General features: G+C 43.7%; 1 protein-coding gene across 3 annotated transcripts in view; it reads left to right on the forward strand.

Annotated features, from left to right (window-relative positions):
* Positions 1–19,994, forward strand: part of TSPAN5 (tetraspanin 5) — a 177,370-nt gene that overhangs the window by 126,288 nt on the left and 31,088 nt on the right. For 2 of the 3 annotated variants that reach the window (XM_058721850.1, XM_058721847.1), the window contains exon 2: positions 17,120–17,170. The exons of the other annotated variant lie outside the window; for it this stretch is intronic. In XM_058721850.1, the coding sequence (XP_058577833.1) occupies positions 17,120–17,170 (51 nt within the window). The remainder of the gene's footprint in view (positions 1–17,119; positions 17,171–19,994) is intronic. 3 annotated transcript variants of the gene reach the window in all.

The following is a 19,994-nucleotide window of genomic DNA, read 5'->3' on the forward strand; positions in this document are numbered from 1 at the left end:
TACTGTATCCGTTCTTGTAAAAATCTGCTAGATTAATTGAGTAACGCACAGGTGATATGATAATTGCCTTTTGTTATTTGAAAAGCGAACCTATATGGTACTTAAAAAAGGCTTTTTCCATGACATTTTTAATTGCCATAATAGTGTGTCTACTGAGTACATGTTATATATAAAATACAGATCTTCATTCATTAATTCTCATGTCAGGCCTATGTGGATGCTATTACTGCCTCCATTTACAGGTAAGAAAATCAAGAGCCTGTCAGCTTGTCTAGGGTCACATCTAGTAAATGCTGGGACCCGGATTTGAACCACCTTTTTTTTCTTTTTTTCTTTTTTTTTTTTTTTTGCCACAGGCCACATTCATTTGATTGTATTACTATTCATGATTCATACGGTCCATTTATACTGTCCCTTTTAACTTGAAAATATCAGTGGTCTTAAGGATAATTCCTGCTTCCATACCAGATTTTTACATGCATCTGAATTAATCATTTTAGAAGCCTGTTGATCTCTAGGACATTGTTTTTTGTCTTCAAATTATTTTAATATGCACCTTTGTTCAGAGAACAAAAAGTTGTGGGTCTCTTTAAACCAGAGGAAATAGGTACAGCTTATTCATACATCACTCACACTGTTGTTCTTCTTGAGACACTTCCAGACAATTCTAAGAGAAAAGGAAAATTCCAGAGAGCACATACATGGATCGTTTCCAAGGCAGTGCCTGTTGAGAACCCAGCCTTCCATCCTGAAGCTGTGAATGGTTTGGCTGCAGCCTGTCTTATATGTAAATTAATTTCCAGGAGTCTGTGTAATAAACTCTTTTATATAAGAGTGATTTGTCAAAGCCCATTTCCCTTGTTAAAAATACCTAACTAGAGAGAACAGGTTGATATTTAGTGGTTTATATGGGTTCTGTGTTAAGCCAATACTTTTCTCCTTAGTATGCAGTGCTGATGTTCTTGGTTGAAAAGAATCCATTCCATTTCTTTTTATAGTGTCATGAAAAGTTGGAAAGAGGAAAAACTGAGCTGAACATACAGAATAAATAACTAAATGGTGCCTTCAGCCTGCCCTTTTGTTTTCAGACATTCCCCCTCCCCATCCTTTGTGAGTCATTGAGCCAGTAAGACTGATCAAAGATGCCTCAGTGTATAGAACATTTTATGTGGAGGTTTATTTGTCATCCACAACAAAGGACTAATTGCCTCTAGGCCTTCTTTCACATGATAATCAATGGATTTGGATCTCCTGGGTGTGCTCCATGTATCCTGTGTTCATCTCTCAAGATGTTTTAGGTTTTCATTGAATATAAAGCATCAAAAAGGTGACGTCAACCAAGCAAAATATTAAGGGGATTTTAAGCATGAGTATGGAAATGTAAAGTGTTCTTGCTTGATTTGATCAGAATTGTAACTTCTGTGATAGCTATTCAGAAGGCCACATGGCATTTCTAGGATGTAGCATATTTCTCAAATTTTAGCATTTCAAAAGGCCCACTGGGAGAAAATTCAGTTTTCATTTTAATATGAACTTGAGGTTCTCAGAGATGATTTCTTGGATGCCGGTGTTACTAATGTTACTAAGTTTTTTTTTTTAAGTTTGTTTATTTTGAGAGAGACTGTACAAGCAGGAGAGGGGCAGAGAGGGGGGGACAGAGGATCTGAGTCAGACTCTGTGCTGACAGCAAATAGCCCGATGCGGGGCTGGAACTCACGAGCCACAAGATCATGACCTGAGCTGAAGTCAGATGCTTAAATGACTGAGCCACCCAGTCGTCCCAATAAGATTTTATTTTAAAGAAATATTCTGAATTCTAACAAGGAGTAGTGCACTATGAATATAGTTTCCTATGGTGACTTTGCCTAAATGGTGTGAGTGTGTGTGTGTGTGTGTCCATGCACACGTGTGCACACCATGGGGACCAATAGGCACTATTCTCATTTTATATGATGACGAAGGAACTGAAGTTACAGTCTCCTGTGTTCTTTAACAAGTGTTTCTAACTACTGTTCAGTGTTTACTAAAATATACCTGAAATATTTGCAGTTATTTCTAAGGAGTGTTTTTAATATTCCCAGTCAAATGGGGATACTTAAATGAAAGAATTATACATTGACTATAGCAAAGATATCTGTTTAGTAACAGTCACTTCCCCTCCCCCCAGAAAATGTATAAATGTCATTATGTTTCTTAGAAAAGAAAGTAGATTACATTGGCAAGACAAAAGAAACAACAAAAATTTTAAATCTACAGATACATGGACAGATATACAGATATTTTGCGTTAGGTTAAAAAAAAAAAAAAATACCAGAGATCATTATGACTTCACATCGCCTCTGCCTTCCAATCTGGCAGACCGGAGCAAGACATGGTGCTGGAGAACAATCTATTGGGTGTGAGGAAGTACCAACTCCTCTTCTGTGAAGTAGGAACAGCAAATAATAAGAACTGTGAAGGGTCTGAGATTTTGCCCTACCTGCCAGCTACCAGGTTACCTTGCCACAGTGTCATGGATGCGGACAGAGACCCGAGACTCCTAAGTTGGAGACCTAGGACTTTATTAATCACAGCACTACGAGTAGCCAGAGTGTATCTTTCATACTCTTTTCCATAGAGTGATGCAGAGAAGGCCAGTTGACCACGGTATACATAATGACTTGTGTCACAGGAGGGGATCCCTGAGTTGAGGGAACCGCAAACTTTTATGATTGGCAGTAAGCCTGCCTGATCCTTTAAGGGTCTCTGTGAAGAAACGTTGTCTCTGTCTTCTTGGGCTGTCTGCTCTGCAAATGTCCTTGAAGGTAGTCGGTAACAAAGGACTCGCTTATAGTTCCGATCAATTCCTCCCTCATACGAAGGGCAAAATCTTGAGGAAATTATCTCCCAGCACAAAATACTCTGGTTACATACCAAATAAGCGCAGATTCCATGAACAATTAGAGTACACCGATTTTCAAGGGCTACATGTGTGCCAGATGACCTGGCCGGGAGGCTACAGCATGTATGTCACCGTGTTGTTTTAATAGATGGATAAGGTGTGATATTTCAACAACTATGTAGCATATCCTTGTCAAAATGTCTGCTCTTGTGTTGGATTGCCGCGGTCCTGTGTGGCTGGGGCAGGTGGTGGCATTCTCCGTTTATACTCGAGGAGATTGTTGTTCAGTTACTTGACCAAATTTACACAGCTAGTTAATGTTCTGGTTGGCACGAAACCTGGGGTTTCCTGGCACCCAGTCTGTTGGTCTTTGAAGCACATTGTGTAACCCTTTGGTCTCCTACACAAGCAAAGAACATTATCAGCTGATATAGAGGTGACCTCAGGCTAGTCCCAAGTTCCCTTCTGGTTGATGCTACACCTCTCAACTAATCTTGGGTCTTGCCCAGCCACACATGGCATGGATTGTCTGGTGATGGGGCCAGTCATGTCCAGAGTCAGGGACTAGTTTGAAAGGAGGGAAGTTACTTTCTGTAATGTTTTCTTATTCTAAGTTCTACTTTCCATTTAATTAAACATGAGCAGTCTCCACTATTTCAGCCCCTTTCTCTCCCTGACTTAATGTGTAAGTACAGGTGATGAACTCTCCCTCCACGGGCTTTGGTGACACCTTCCTTAATTCCTGCTGCCTCTCTGTCTCCTTCTTTGTAGTCTCCCCTTCGAGATCCCTCTGTGTGCCTCCCCATAAATCTTCGTGTTCTCTAGGACAATGCCTTGGTCCTCTTCTGTACAAACTCTTCATGTGGCCTCAACAGTAACCACAACAACACTTACTGAGCACGTTCAATGTGCCAGGCACTTTGCCAAGCCCTGTGGATGCATTCTCTCATTTAGTCTTCGCAGTGACCCTACGAGATGGATACTGTTCTTCTCTGTACTTTATGGAGGAAGAAATAGAGAACCAAGAGGTTAATTATTTGTACAAGGTCACACAATTAGTAAGTGGTGGAGCCTACTTTCTAACCTAAGTTCAACTCTGGAGCCACCTTGCTGACCAGCTTCTTGGTCCTCTTGTGTATGTGCCAGGATGTTTTCACTTGAGTGCTCGAAACTGAACTCTGAGATTGATCTTTCTCCCTTAGTAGTCTTCCTAACTTCAAAATTCATGCTGCAGTGTACCAAGGTGCTTAAGTTAAAAATCTGGGAATTTTCTTAGATTCTTTTTTATATGTCCTCTTCCACAAGTAATTCCCTCATTCATTCAACAGATATTTAAGATCTGTGAAGCACACGTTCTAAGTTTGTTAGATGCAGAATGAACTAAACAGACAGAAAATCCCTGCCCCCATGGAGCTTGTTTTCTTTTTAATTTTTTTAAGTTTATTATTTTGAGAGAGCAAGTGGGGAAGGGGGAGGGAGGGAAAGAGAGAGGGAGAAGGAGAGAGAGAGAGAGAGAGAGAGAGAGAGAGAGAGGGAGAATGAATTCCAAGCAGGCTCTGCATCAACATCACAGAGCCCCATGCGGGGCTCGAACTCATGAACCATGAGATCATGGCCTGAGCCAAAGTCAGATGTTTAATCTACTGAGCCACTAGGTGTCCCTTGAATTAAAAAAAGAAAAAAAAAAATTTCTTTTAGGGGGAGCATGTGACGGGAGAGAGTGCAGGGGTGGGGGTGGGGTGCAAGGGAGAGAGATTCTTAAGCAGGCTCTATCTACCTCAGGGTGGAGCCTGATGCAGGGCCTAATCCCACGATCCCAGGATTATGACTTCAGCTGAAATCAAGAGTTGGACGATCAACTGACCAAGCCACCCAGGCTCCCCTGGAGCTTGTTTTCATAGAAATAAATATCCCCATTTTATAGATTTGGACACGGAGGAACAGGGAGGTTGAGTGACTTGCCCAAGGTCATGTATTTAGGTTTCAAGCCCAGGCATTCTGGTTCAAGGAAGCATGGTCTTAACGTTACATGCTCTGCTTCTGTCACGATGTCTCACAGAGTATTTTCCTTAACCTCTTCCATCTTCATCCTCTTGTCACTGCCTCTGCCTTTTGGGGCTGGTGTCCTTGTCACCAGGATTACCATGGTAGCCTCCCGATCTGGCTCCCTGTCTCACCTCCCTCTAGTTCATCCTCTGTGCTGTACGGGAATGAGTTTGCTAAAATGCAATCTGATCCTGTCACTGTTTTTGCTAAAACCTTGGTTGGCTTCACATAGCTTGGGGATGCCTTGGTTCCCCAAGACACAGCCTGTAGTGATTAGGCCTCTGCTTAGCAACCTCCAGCCCAAAGGCTCTCAAACTTTACCATGTATCCCAGTCACCTGGAGGGCTTGTTAAAACAGGGCTTGGTGGGCCCTATCCCCAGAGTGCCTGATGTGGTAGGTCTGGGGCCACCTGAGAATTATATTTCTAGCAAGTTCCTGGGTGCTGCTGGAGCAGCAGGACCCACACCTGGAGGAGGAGCATTGCTTGCTGGGCACGGGCCTGACGGTCTCTGCTTCAGCCCCAGAAGCACTTGCCCACTCCTGAGGGATGTGCTCTTCCAGGCTTGGTCCTTCTGCACAAACTGCCTTCTCTGCAGGAGATGGTCTCCCCCACTCCTTTCCTCTAAACACAGTTCAAGTGTCACTTCCTAGGGAGCTTCCTCTGACCCCGCAGTGATCCCCTAGCCTGGCCTCTGTGTTTCTATGGCAACGTGTTTCTGGGAAGGCTCTGTTCCCTGTTCCCTGTGCGTGTTGTGGTTTCACTCCTTTCTTCCCCATCCACCACCCCTCGACAGTTAGCTTTTTAAGAAAAGAGATCATTGGTTGTATTTTTCACCTTTCTGTCGCTGGCATCTAGCAGTGTGCCCAGTATATATTGAAGATACTTAGTAAGTGAATTGAATTATGTAATCCTACTTGTGCTTTAAAAAAGAGTAATCCTATTTTAATTTTCATTTGCATTAACCTTTAAATCTTGCCCAAGATGTTTTTTAAAACCTGAAGATGTTTCAACACCAAACAGTGTGCACCTGAGAGTATTAAACTTTCAAAGCTGCCATTAGCTGGAGCTGCACCGCTTGGCTGTTTAATGCAAACAGCAGGAGCTTATTCCCATGAAGGCTGATGTTTGTCTGTAGATAACTTACTTCTCGTGCCTATGGTTTAAAATACTTGAGTTATCCCTCCGTCCTCCTCAGCCTTCGGAACATCTCTCTGGTCTGTTCTTAGCCTTGGTTTTATCTAATCAGAGAGTTACAGATGGAATAGCCCAGGCGGTGTATGCCTTGCTTTTACGGAGACAAAGATTAGTGGGCTGTAAATTTGCACCCTCCGTGTCTCCATCCAGAATTGCACAGCTTAATCCCTCACGTTCCTTGCTATGTGCCTGCCTTGCCTGCGTAATTTCCAAGAAGGATATAGGTTTTATTGCCTGCATAACCCCCTTTTCTCTCCCTTCCCATCTCACATTACTAGTTCTTGCCAAGATATTCCATTCCAAACTTTAACAAAGGAATTTCCGAACAAGATTGTCCCTGGATTGTAGACATGTCTTCAGAGGGGTGCTTTGGCCTTCTCTTGGTGTGGTACAAGTTCAGAGGCAGAGAGAGCCTTTCTGTCCTTTCTGGGAAAACAGAAGGAGAGGATACAGGAACCACGGAAGAGGCTCCTCTTCTGCTCTGTCTTACCTTTTTTTTCAGGCTCTGCTGTGGTAATTGCTTTGGGATCATTTCTTGTGCTCTAACTGTATCCTTCTGCTTCCAAAAGTCAACAAGCAAGCAGAGGGCAGCTCTTTCCCTTAGGTGGTTGTGCGGCTGAATCATGTATTCCTCCTCACACCAAGTGGCAAAAGCTTTGCCCCGTAGTCCAGAACCACTAGAGCTTCTACTCAGTTATTTGGAAAGGAAAGACCCCCTCTGCCAGGTCTTGATTAGTCTCTAGAGCACCATCACGCTCATGCCTGTGCCACACACTTAATTTTTAGCAGGGAGCTTGTCACAGCATTAAGCATGAAGGGAATTAAGCTGGTCTCTTATTTATTGTCTTAGGACTCTCCTGGTTGCAAGTAACAGAAAGCCCCCAAAGTTGCTTGAACTAAGAAGGGAGAGAGGAGAGGTACCAGGAGGACCCAGGGCATTACTTAGGACTCACAGTTGGGAAGTGCAGCCAAGGGTCCTGGGGATAAAGAGCAGAGAGTGGTCAGGAATGGAAGTTACTCTCAGTCTCTCTTCTGCTTTCTACATGTGTTGCTTTCTCCCAGTCTGCACCCCAGTCTGTTCTAGCATCAGAGACACTGAGGCTGACAAAACCCATTGTGTCCAGTACCCCGTTCCTGGGGAAGAGAGACTGTCTCAGCCTAGTCTTTGATGGAATGGCTCTTTCTGAGCCACATGTCCCACCTTGGTCAACTCCTCAGTCTAAAGAGGGTAGAGTGGGAGTGAATCCTCCTTCACAAACATGGCTGCAAGGGCCCACCTTTGTGGGTGGGAGCCAGTTTTCAAAAAGGGAGGGTGTAGCTTGAGAAGCTACCCCAACCTCAATATTGGTTATAATTTATATCTCACATTCTTCCAAAAGGATTCTCTTTTTAAAAATGGGTGTATGAGGGCCACCTGGGTGTGTCAGTTGGTTAAGCATCCTACTCTCAAGTCATGATCTTATGGTTCATGAGTTCAAGCCCCACATTGGACTCTGTGCTGACAGTGTGGAGCCTGCTTGGGATTCTGTGTCTCCCTCTTTCTCTGCTCCTCCCCTGCTTGTGCTGTGTCTGTCTGTCTCAAATAAATAAGTAAACTTAAAATGGGTATAATGAAACCAAAACCCAAAAGCAAGGAGTGATAAAATTAGGGAGAGGGAAGATGCATCAAGGAGCCCTATGGGAAGAAACTTAATTTAATGTGGGATTTCAAAATAAGTAGGTTTTAAAATTATGGGTCCAATCAGACCCCAAATTCCTAATTCAGATTGCTAAAATAAATAGAAAAGATTTTAAATTAAACATGATCTTGGTATTCTGACTAGAGTTTATTGGTTTCTTTTAAATGCATGTGACACTCCTATACACTGATCCTGGAAGAATCTTCCGGCCGGTATCAGGGGAGGGAGACGATTAATTGGAAGGCAGGTGCTGCTGCCCCCTTAACCAGGCACATGCTCTCTGGTTAACACAGCTGCATCACTTCCGTTGCTGGTCCCTGATTATGTCACCCCTTTACAACCCTGTGTGTGTGTGAATGTCAAATAGGGGTCCATGTGGTGAGACTGAAGTTCAGAAGAGAGAGGCTTCTGATCACTGTGAATGAGGAGGTTTTCTCCTCAGAGGAGGAGGCAGGGCTTCATCTGGAGCCGCTATACGTCTGGGCAGAGGAGGCAGGCCGGGAAACGCAGGAGGAAGGGGAGGGTGCTGATACTCACAAAGTGCTGACTGAACCGGTGCCATGATGGGCTCTTGGTATGCCACCCAGTCTCACATGAGCACATGGACCCCTACAGTCATTTTGTGCAATTCCTTGGGTGCCTTGTTGCCTCTGTTAGACAAATGAGAACCATGGGAATCGCCCTCCAGTGATTCTTTCTGTCCCTGAGAAGATCGCAGTCATAACCCCACCTGGCTCCTGTTACCTTTGTCATAGGGCCCAGCCAGGCTGCTCCTTTGCCTGCAACACTGTTCCCCCCATATCTGCCAGCCAACTCCATCAGCTTCATGTTTTTGCTTATGGGTAGCTTTCTTTTAGTTGTTTATTCATTTTGAGAGAAAGAGTGAGCGAGAGCCGGTGGGGGGTGGGGCGGGGCAGAGAGATAGCGAGAGAGAATCCGCACTAACAGCACGGAGCCCAACACAAGGCTCCATCTCAGGAACTGTGAGATCATGACCTGAGCTGAAACCAAGAGTCAAATGCTTAATCAGGTGAGCCACCCAGGTGCCCCTATGTGTAGCTTTCTTAATGGAGACTTGCCTTGGCCTCTCTGTTTTAATATTGCAATATCTCCTTCCACCTTAAGACACATTTCAGTCTGGTTATGCTGCTCTCCCTGCTTTCCTGCAGTTCTTCTTACCTTTTAAAATTCTAGGGGTGCCTGGGTGGCTCAGTCGGTTAAGCGGCCGACTTCGGCTCGGGTCATGATCTCATGGTGTTGCATCCACACGACTCCTGAAACAGAATGCTACGGGCACCAGTGACAGTCACAACAAAGTTTATTACAATGAGAGGCAAGGCCGACCGATCAGGACCAACACTCTTGATAAGAGTGCGGCCCCGAACAGCCGGGGTACAGAGTTTTTATAACCGATCACATCGTTTTATCATCACCTGGGAACAGAACAAAGAAACAGGTTCCAGATGAGTTAGAAACAGTTGCCTAATGAGGTGTTTACTTTACACTTTCTGCCTCTAAGTTGCAACCAGTGGATCTCCTTGACCCTGCCTCTGATGCTCTTTTCTTTGAACTTTTGTTTCCTTAATTGGTGAAGCCTAATTTACAAGGGTATGAGGCAGTAGTTTACCAGAGCAAGGCAAGGCTGTTATCTCTTAACCTTCAGTGTCAACACAAAGCTGTTATTTTTCAAGCTAAGCATTAGCCCTACACTACAATTTAACCCTTACAATGGTCCATGAGTTCGAGCCCCACGTCGGGCTCTGTGCTGACAGCTCAGAGCCTGGAGCCTGTTTCAGATTCTGTGTCTCCCTCTCTCTGACCCTCCCCTGTTCATGCTCTGTCTCTCCCTGTCTCAAAAATAAATAAAACGTTAAAAAAAATTTTTTTTTAAATTCTATGTAATCTGTTCATTTATGTTTTTTATTGCCTTTCCCTCCCTGTACGCCCCAACTAGAATGTCAACCCTATAAGAGCAGGCACTTTTGTCTGTTTGGTTTCCTAATTTTTCCAGAACCCCCAGAGCACTGCCTGGCTGATAGGAGATGCCCAGTAAATATATTTTGGGTGAAGGAAGAGCCTTTGTCAAGATCACAGAACCACGGAGCACTGGAGGTGGGGTTCAGCAGGCTATGTGTGTTCAGACAACATGGAGGTCGGTAGGGCCAAGTGAAGTGAGAGAGGTCGACTCCAGCTTAGATGGGGAATGTCCTGTTTATGAGTTTGAGCTTTATCTGTCATGCCATCTTATCATGAGTGTTCCGGACAGTTTGAATGTACCAGCTGGTACGTGGGGACCCAGTGGCAAAATTAGGATTGACGTTCTGTGTATTGAATTTTCTACCAGCCCATGCTTACGCCTTTGACATGGCAAGAATTATGCCCAGAGGCTTTTTATTCCTAAAATCAGCCCCTGCTCTAGAAAGACAATATGCATTTTGTTAACACCCTTGTGTGGAATGCTCCACCCCACCTGCCCTAAAGTGTCAGAAAACATCAAATAAAAAGTACCTGTGTTATAATTTAAGGAAAATACATTCCTCCCCCCCGCCCCCCCGCCGCCGCCATTGGCACTCTTTCCTCTCTTCTGTGCCAAATATTTTCAATGAATCTCTCCTGTTTATTTAGGCAGAGCTTAAAATTTTTTTTTAAACTTCATCAGAATGTTGACGGGAAAAGAGTTCCTTCCATTGTTATTTAGGATAATATTTTTGAGGCTCTAGTTTAGGTGAGAAGACTGACCTGATCTTTCTTTTCCTCTATTGTGTTTACCTTGCTGCATTATTATTTTGAGCCTGTTCACAGGATGCTGGGCAGATGCCATTGACGTAATTGTCATTTTTTTAAACAAAGAGGATTGAAAATGTCCACTTAAGGGTTGTCCGTGACCTTTAATGTACACCTGTACATAATTGCTTCCTTTTACGAATAAAACACTTAGTGGGGAGGGGAGGGGAGACATGTATATAGATTTCAATTAACTTATTTTTTAAGTGTACAAGCTGAAATATGCTTCAAAGAGAATTCAGATAGCAGCCAAAATACCATAAAAGAAAGCTGTCCTTCAGAAATGCCACTAGATCTTAAGCTAGTTATGAAATTGGCACCTGAGATTTATTTCTGTCAGAGAGGACATAAGATGAATTTTGAAGAGCTGTAGTCTCCATGCAGAAGATCCTAGAAACATAGGAATTATCTATAACCCCTCCTCTCTCTCCTTCACCCCTGCCCCCCCTTCACCATATGGAGTCATCACTGAAAATGTTAGTTTTACTTCTAAATAGTCTCAATTCATCTTTTTCTTCACCACATTTCCATCCGGGTCACAGCCAGGTCTTGTCTATGTGACTAAACCTGCCTCTTTCCAGTCCTTGTGTGTCAACCCTGGTCTTTCTTTTCTGCAGCCCAGATTATCATTTTTATGAAGCCCAAATATGATAAAGTCCTGTGCCCTTGCCCCACCCCAGCCCACTACACACAGATGGCCCTTGGAAGGCTTCCTGTCGCTCTTAGCTTAATGACTGAACTCCTTAATGTACCTTATAGGGCCCTGCATGGGCTGGTGGACACTCACATCTCTAATTTCAAACCTGCCACTTCCCCCAACCCCCATTGTCCACACACTAGTCACACCAGTCACCTTGTAGACCTTTTTACTTGCTGTGTTCCTCTCACCACAGGGCCTTTGCACACTCTCTTCCCTCTGCCTGAAACTTTATTTCCTTTCTTTGCCGGTTAATATCTCATCTTTTAGACCCCAGGTCCTACATGCCTTATTTAGGGAAACCTGCCTGGACTGCTCTCAGGGTCAGATCTCCCTCTTTTGTCTGTATTGGCCTTATTTTCTTCCCTTTAAAGCACCATCAAGGACAATTTTGTCTTTTATGCTTTATTTGATTAAAATCTATCTCGCTTACTGGACTGTATGCTCGCTGGGGGCAGGGATTGTATATTTATCACAAGAGAAAAGTAGTATCTAGTACATAGAACTCAAGAATATTTGAAGATGGTAGGTGGACAGATGAGTGGCTTCTTAAATTGTCTATTTTTATACCAGTTAGAACAGGGCACTGTTCCACTTCCACGTTGTGGAAGGCTCAGCAAGAACTGAAGCAACAGATGGAGAGAGATCTTCTGTTCATAGCCCCCAAAGGGGGCAGCTGTCCCTCCTGGCACAGACACCCAGTTCCCCTACTCACATACTAGGGCCATTTTCCTCTCTAGCCTTTTCTGGGGTCAACCCGGCTGGTTTATATTCTGCCAACCCCAGCCAGCTTCCACCCACATGCCACTCTGTGTGCACCTAGTGCCATTCTCAACCCCAGTCAGGAACAACATTGCCCTGAATGCCTAGAAACTAAAGGGCCGATTTTGCATCTTAGAACAAGAGTTTCAGGAAAGCACTAAAATAGTTTTGAGCTTGGACTGAGGAGTCAGATCTCCTGAGCAACCCACCTTAAAGTTTCTAAGTCTCCCTATCTATAAAAGGGGGATAATGTCCCTATCTCCTGTATGGGATTGACTTGGGATACTTTAGACCAGCATTGTCCAACAGTAATGTAGTGCAAGCCACATATATAATTTAAATGTTCCAGGTACTGTATTTATAAAAGGAAAATGAAACGGGTGAAATCAATTTTAAAAATCTGTTTAACCCGGTATATCCAAAGTTTATAATTTCAGCATGTTATCAATAATAGAATGACAACTGGGGCACCTGGGTGGCTCAGTCAGTTAAGCGTACAACTTTGGCTCAGGTCATGATCTTGCGGTTTGTGGGTTTGAGCCCCGCGTCGGGCTCTGTGCTGACAGCTCGGAGCCTGGAGCCTGGTTCGGATTCTGTGCCTCCCTTTCTCTCTGCCCCTCCCCTGCGCACACTCTGTCATTCTCTCTCTCTCAAAAATAAACAAACATTAAAAAATTAAAAATAGTAGGATGACTAATTCCTTTCATTTATATTAAGTCTTTTAAAATCCAACGTATTAGTGTACCTCAGCATGCACTAGTCACATTTCTAAAGCTCAGTAGCTAGTGGCTATATTTTAGGCAGTGCTGTCTTCAGGAATTCATATAAAACACAGTACCTCGTTCATACTTTGCCAGTTAACAACTGTTGGCAAAATGATCGTAACTTACTTTAAACACGTCAAAAATTGGGTGGTCAAACATTAGTATTGCCCGTTTGCATTCGTTGCCACAGGGGGAGAGGCCTCAGATCTGTTGTTGTTGTTGTTGTTGTTGTTGTTGTTGTTGTTGTTTTTTCTCTTTCAAAGGAATAAAGAGTTGACTTGAATTCCCTGGAAGTTGGCCCCTAGGCTTCGGAATGAGGTCGGTTTGGTGGTTTACGGTCGACTTTCCTTCTGGAGGTGGGAAAGGGGAAACTCAGCGTGCCTCCAGCGCTGCGTGCCTGTCTCTGTTTTCTGGCTCTCTTCTGTTTAATTATTTGAAGCTGGAGCAACTTGATTTTAAAACAAAACACATGGGCCGAGAGTAATTGGGAGGACGTTTGCTAGTGATGTAGTGCTGAAGGTATGTGCAGTTGAGGCCCCGGCCCCATGCTGCTTTGCTTAGGTAGTGAGTGCTTTCCTTGACCTCACATTCAGTGGTTTTCTGTTTGTTGGGTTTTCTTTTTCTGAAAATTCTTAAACCTTGTTTGGAAAGTCAGAGCAGAAAGTATTAGAGCAGGATTGTAAAGGAAGCTGTGAGTCTTCTTTAAATTCTGAGTTCTCTCTCTCTCTTCTTTGTGGAAGATCATTGGTTTCCAGTCTGTTTCTATGATCCGGGAGGGAAAATGGGTTTTCAAAGTGCAAGAGGAGAACTTCATGCAAAGAGGAGAATGTTGACCCGCCACTGAGTTTCTCTGTTCTAGATCATTCCCGTTGCTGACACCAGCACGGGAATTTCTGTTCTATGGCCAGTTCTTATGTGAAGGCCATGTTCTCATGGTTTTACCTCTTCAACTCCCGTTTGCTTGCTGGGGGCAGAGTATACGATGTCCTCCTCATCTCACATGTAATTCTAACCCAAGGGCCTCTACTTCCTGTCCCAGGGAGGAAAATGGGAATTTATCAGGACTGGTAAGAACATATACTACATTGGTGTTAATCTCCTCTTGGTTCAAGCTGTGTGCTTCTAAGCAAATGCAACTCTGTAAGCCCCATATTTCTCTTAAAAGGGGGTTAGTAACAGTGCCCATTCCAAAATAAAATTGCTGTGAAGCTTAAAGAGACACGACATACAAAGCAGTAAGCACAGTGCCTGGCAAGTAAGAAGAAATGAATGTTAGTGATTAGCAGGGCCCTTAGCAGTAACATGTCCACCCCAGAGGAACGGCTGACCATGGTGTTCTCTGCCACGACATCCCACCCGTTGCTTACAGTAACTGTGATTAAATGCCACATCAGGAAGATGATTGAACATTTGTCCATGAAGAGCTTTAGTGTAGGGCAGGCATTTCACCGGGACAAGTTTCACATCAATAGGTGTGAAGTCAAGCACTTTTTGATTTCTAGGTCTGATGGGATGCTGTGTATGCAGTCATCACTTGTTACCCTGTTGTGCCTAGGACCTATAAATAGGAAAGTAACGTGCTGAATTGCTTTATTTTTGTACTACAGAGTCCCGGGTATCTTTGAGTCATTTCGGGGACTGGTACATTTGTTGTTTTCCATCAAAAACATAAAGCGACATAGCACTCCAACCAGGGCCATAGAGGGGACCTTAGTTTTCTTTTGGGAGGTTCAGAACAACAGCTCTTTCTAAACCCTTTTCAAACCTATAAGAACAAAAGAAAGGGGTCCTCAGTTTTTGCCAAATCAAGGACTTGCTGAAGCTTTTGCGCATGGAGGCTCAGAAGGTATTACATGCTGTCTCACTGCAGAATCAGATAATTGGCGGGAGATTTGGGAAGTTCTTCTAAAAACACAACCAGATTTTCAGGGCAGTCAGCCGTCTGTTTTTTCAGTCCTGCGTTTCCCCTCTGCTCCTTCTGTTTTCCCCCAGCCCCTCTTGGATCCATTAGCCGATGCCCTCAAAGCGTCAGCAACCCCCACGCTTCCCTGCTGCGAATGATGACCTCGCCAGGTGGACAGCTCTCAGTTTTCCCCCAAACTGCAAAGAATAACCACCCTCACTCACTCTTGTCTTCTCTGCACACCCTCTCGGTGGACAGCTTTCCTGACATTTAACTTAATCAAGATGTTAGTAAAATAAACAGAGTGTGCTGCTGTCATCCGATTGAAACTGCTCATTAACCTGCCCACTCTCTTTTCACTTCAGCGTTTGGGAAGGAAATTCACTCAGAGTTGCTATTGATAATGAAGATGAGGAATAAGATGTGTTTTCCCTCATGCTCCGTTACACCCAGTTCTGACTGCTGAGCTCTTAGTGGGCAGACAGCCCTGTACAATGTGTCCTCAAACATGTGACACCCTGATTACAAGACATGCTGCTGGGGTGCCTGGGTGGCTCAATTGGTTAAGCATCCGACTTCGGATCAGGTCATGATCTCACAGTTCGTGAGTTCGAGCCCCACGTCACGTCGGGCTCTGTGCTGACAGCTCAGAGCCTGGAGCAGCTTCAGATTCTGTGTCTCCCTTTCTCTGCCCCTCCCCCCACTCATGCTCTGTCTCTCTCTCAAAAATAAATAATGAAAACATGAAAAAAAATTTTAATTTGATTAATTAAAAAAAAAAAAGACCTACTTTAGTTAGGTAAAATCAAGAGGGGAAAAAACTGGGATGCCACTGATTTCAAGATCTGTCCCAATTTTAGACATGTTAAAATGTGGGGGGGGAGAATGTGTATCTTAGAGCAGAGGGAATACAGTGACAACTAACTAAAATGGAAAATCCCTCTGTTACTATTTGCTCCCCCTCCCTCCCTGGCGGGCAGCGCTGGGGGTGTGTGGTTTGTGCTTCACGGTGCATGTGAACGTATGGCACAGAGTTGAGAGCAGGCCAAGTTGTGGAAGGCCTCTCAACTGCAACGTAAATCATTTAACTTTCTGAAAAATGGCAGCATCCAGGACTTTGGGTCACATTGAACTTGGTAGGATTCTTGTTACTTTTTGAAGACGTGGTGAAGAGTATGTTGAGGGGCATCCTGGGCTTCTGCCTGCCCTCCGGGACCTGGCCCATTTCTGACGGCATGATGGCTTAGACAGAGTCGCCAGCTCTTCCACGTTCATGTCCCTGGTCATCCATTTTTTTAGTGAACATTTGGCTTGGGTGTACGGGGGTGGGTACTGTTTCCTCTCCTACCCTAAAAGGCAGCATTAAACATTATTAATGACTCTGATTTTGCTCAAGGTTCTGCCTAATTATTATTCTTCATAATTTCAGTGAGTTCTAAGCACCGACATGTCCCCACCCTGTCTTTTAAAAATGTTTTAGAAGTTTTTTCCCCACTTTGAGATATAATTGACAAATAAAATTATAAGATATTTAAAGAGTACAATGTGATGATTCAGTGTACGTTGTGAAAGAATTCCCTAGCCTTGAGTTAACACTTCCATCACCTCATGTAGTTACCTTCCTGTGTGTGGGACATCATTTCCATTTTCTTAGCAAGGTTCAGCAAGGTTGTTACAGTGTTACCGACTACAGTCACCATGCTTATGTTAGATCCTCAGACCTTATTTACCTTACAACTTACACCCTTTACTACACCCTTGGCCACTACATTTTTACTGTTTCTATGGGTTCAACTTATTTATTTATAATTATTATTCTTAATGTTTTATTTATTTATTTAGAGAGAGTGTGCAAGCAAGTGCAAGTGGGAGAGGGGGAGAGAGAATCCTAGCAGGCTCCCTGCTGTCAGCATAGAGCCTCATGCAGGGCTCAGTCCCACTAACCGTGAGGTCATGACGTGAGCCGCAGTCAACAGTCAGATACTTAACCAACTGAGCCACCCAGGCACCTCTCAACTTCTTTATTTAGATTCCACGTGTAAGTGATATTGTGTGGTATTTATCTTTTCTGTCTGGCTTATTTTATTTTGCATGGTGCCCTCCAGGTTGTTGCAAATGACGAGATTTCCTTCCTGTCTAAGGTTGAATGATATTCCATTGCAAATGTATACCACATTTTCTTTACCCAAGCCTTCTTAATGCTGTAACAGCTTTAATGAAGGTGATTATGGTGTTTCTTTTCCCATAAAAGGCTATTACTCAGATTTTAGGCAAGGCTATTTCTCAGCCAGGTAAGGTGATAAAAGAATTGGTTGAAAACTTTATTTATATTTATTTGTATTAGTAAAAACATGGCATCTACCCTTATACTTAACACTTTCTTTCTTTCTTTCTTTCTTTCTTTCAGTTTTTGGGAATAGCATTTCTTGGAATTGGACTGTGGGCGTGGAATGAAAAAGTAAGTTGAATATCATGAAAATGCACACATATTGGCTGTTAGAGGCTGCACTTTGCCTTACATGTTGTCTCCTTTCCTCTTTGACAGCTGCAGAGTATAAAGAAACGTGGTTCTTTAATGAAAGAAAGTGTTCTTAAAAGATAGTGTCATATTTCAAAGGCTCTTCAGAAATGAAGGCTAAATCAGTCATCTTATCAAAATAATTACAAAAGTAACAATACATGTGCATAACATCAGTTAGCAGGAGATGTGCGTTCTTGTGGAACGTTTCCTCACTCTGGCACAAGAATTTCAGTAATGCTTATAAATACCACTAAACCACCTGCAGCCTTCTCTCTTTCTCTTTTAACCCTTTGGAAGATTACTCAAGCCGTAAAAGATGGGTTTTCTTTTTAGTGTGAGCATTATGTAATAAGCTGTTATTAGCATGTTGTATGAAGGAAGCTGGATAAAATTCATGTTTGAATATCAGATAAACTTAACGTTAATAAGAATGTGAATACTTGTCTGCTGATTGAAAGTATTTAGTAATGTTCGAAATTTAAATACAACATAGTAAAAGGAAATATCTGGAAGTACAGAGTGGCATATTGTAGGCTACGGTGAAGATACAATGTTCTCGGCAGTTTATGCTCTAAGCAACACTCTCATGACCCGACCTCTCTGTGTCCACTCCTCTGCCTTACTTCCCATCAGCACCTTTTAATTGTTTCTTTACAAATTCTACTGAGGCCAAGCACTGGAATTCAGAAATTAACGTGAGCTTTTTTTCTTCCTTCTTTGGAAGTGAAATCGTTGGCAGCGTTTTATCACCCACCTTGTGAGAGTGAGGGAGTGTATGGATCAGTGAAAGCTTGTAAACAGAGTTTAGCTTAAGTTTTCCCAGAAGACCAGTCTGTTATCTCTTTGGTATTTCATCCTTTGAGCTTGACCACGGCCTGAAGCCAAGAGTTTCTGTGAGATGTTCTGTGTATTAGGAGAGGAAAAACTAAGAAAGTCCAGCCATCAAAAGCCCCTCGGATGCCAGTAGGAATTTCTATAAGTAAAAAAAGGAAAAAAAAAATGTTCAGATAGAACTCATCAAATAAAACTCATATTCTGAGTTTTGAAAGTGAACCATCCTTTGTTTATTTGCAGACTACTTATACAGAATGTAAAATGTTTTACAGAAAGTGAACCACCTTCCAGCAACATTCTGAGGCAGGCCAGTGATGAAGGGAGACAAATTAAGTTCCCAGAACAGACATTTTCTCTCTAGAAACTTTTATGTTGAATACATGTCTTCTGCCTGGTCCCCTTGTAGGCTTGTAGGTTTGTATTGGTGGAATCTCAGAAATGTTACTTTTGAAGTCTTCTGATTGGTTAATGCCAGATAACACAGCTTTTTATAACTCTCCTTTAATAAGAGTCCATTTCTATCTGATTTGAAAAGATGTTGGAAGGCATTAAATGAACTAATTGTCTATTGTAGCAATAAACAGACCATTGGTAATTTGGAAGGTTTTTTTTTCCACTTTGTGAAATATAATTACCTTTTTGTTTCATCAGTTACCCCAAATGTCTCTTCTCTGATAAAATGACAAAATTCTAAAGCTGGCAGTGTCACACAAATATCAGAGCAAGGGAGTGACGCAGCCTTTGGGTAGGGTTGAAATAGCAGTCCCTTCTTTGTCAAAGCCACTACCAGTGAATGGAAAGTTTCTCTGGAGAGCTGAAGTTACTTGGCCAGCCAGCCAGCCAGCTACTATGTAGCAGAACTTCGCCAGCTGGGAATAAATGGAGGTAGCAGAGGGTAAAGGACTCATAGCAACCCTCTCTAGTGAACTTCGGCCACATGTCTGGCCCCTGGGCGTGGGGACACAGCAGTGAATGACGTGCAGTCCCTGCGCTGTGGAGCTTGCATTCTTGTGGGGCCCTGACAATAAGCAGTTAACTAGCTGAGGACCTCTTCCTACCACCTTGGGTGCTACCTACCCCGATGCTGACCACCAAGGTCTCTCGAACTGCAATGGACCCATACTGGTCTCCTTAATTCCTCAAGGGACTTCTTGAAGATGTATGTCAGATAATTTCACTTCTCTACTCCAGCCAGCTGATTTTCCATAGCTGGCTGCAAAACATAGAGTTGATACAATCCCTGTTGGGCCCTTGCCCCAGCACTGAGGCCTTTTTGTTGCCTGATGGCATCTGTGCCTCTGCCTTCACTGGCCCTGATGTAGACACTGTCCCCTCAGGAGTTTCATGGGACCCCGAGTGCTCTTTGCCTAGCTGTCACCAAGCTCTGATCCAAGTCCGGCTCAAATCACCTTCCTGTGGAACCTACCTGACCACCAGCCTCCCTACTATGGACCTGTTTCCCCACACCCATGTCCATGTGACATTCTGTCTGTCTCACTTCATCCTTTCCTGTCTCCTGTCATTAGACCTTTCATGACATGTCCTCACCGTCTTGAATTGTGCCTGACACGGACAGACTCTGGGGAAGTATATTTTCCAAGGAGTAAATTCGAGAAGAGGGGTGAACAATAAATCAAGGTCTCAAAGAAGGTACAGTGGGGTTGGAAGGGGGCACATAGGGAAGAAACCCACCTGGGGGGAAGTGAACCAGCAGGAAGGAGGGACAGGTAGGGCTTCAGTCTTGCCCATGGTGGTCTGCAGGCTCTGTTCTTCCCCTTAGCCTTCACACCCCCACTTCTGGGTTACCTGAGGACACTGGATTCAGGGTGAGCACTAAGCAGGCCCCTGCACTGCCACCATCAGAGCACCCCTAACATGAGGCCGTGGAACCCAACGTGATTCAATGGGTGGTCGCCAGGCCACACTA

This window comes from Neofelis nebulosa, chromosome 3, assembly GCF_028018385.1.
Source record: "Neofelis nebulosa isolate mNeoNeb1 chromosome 3, mNeoNeb1.pri, whole genome shotgun sequence".
NCBI classification, from domain to species: Eukaryota; Metazoa; Chordata; class Mammalia; order Carnivora; family Felidae; genus Neofelis; species Neofelis nebulosa.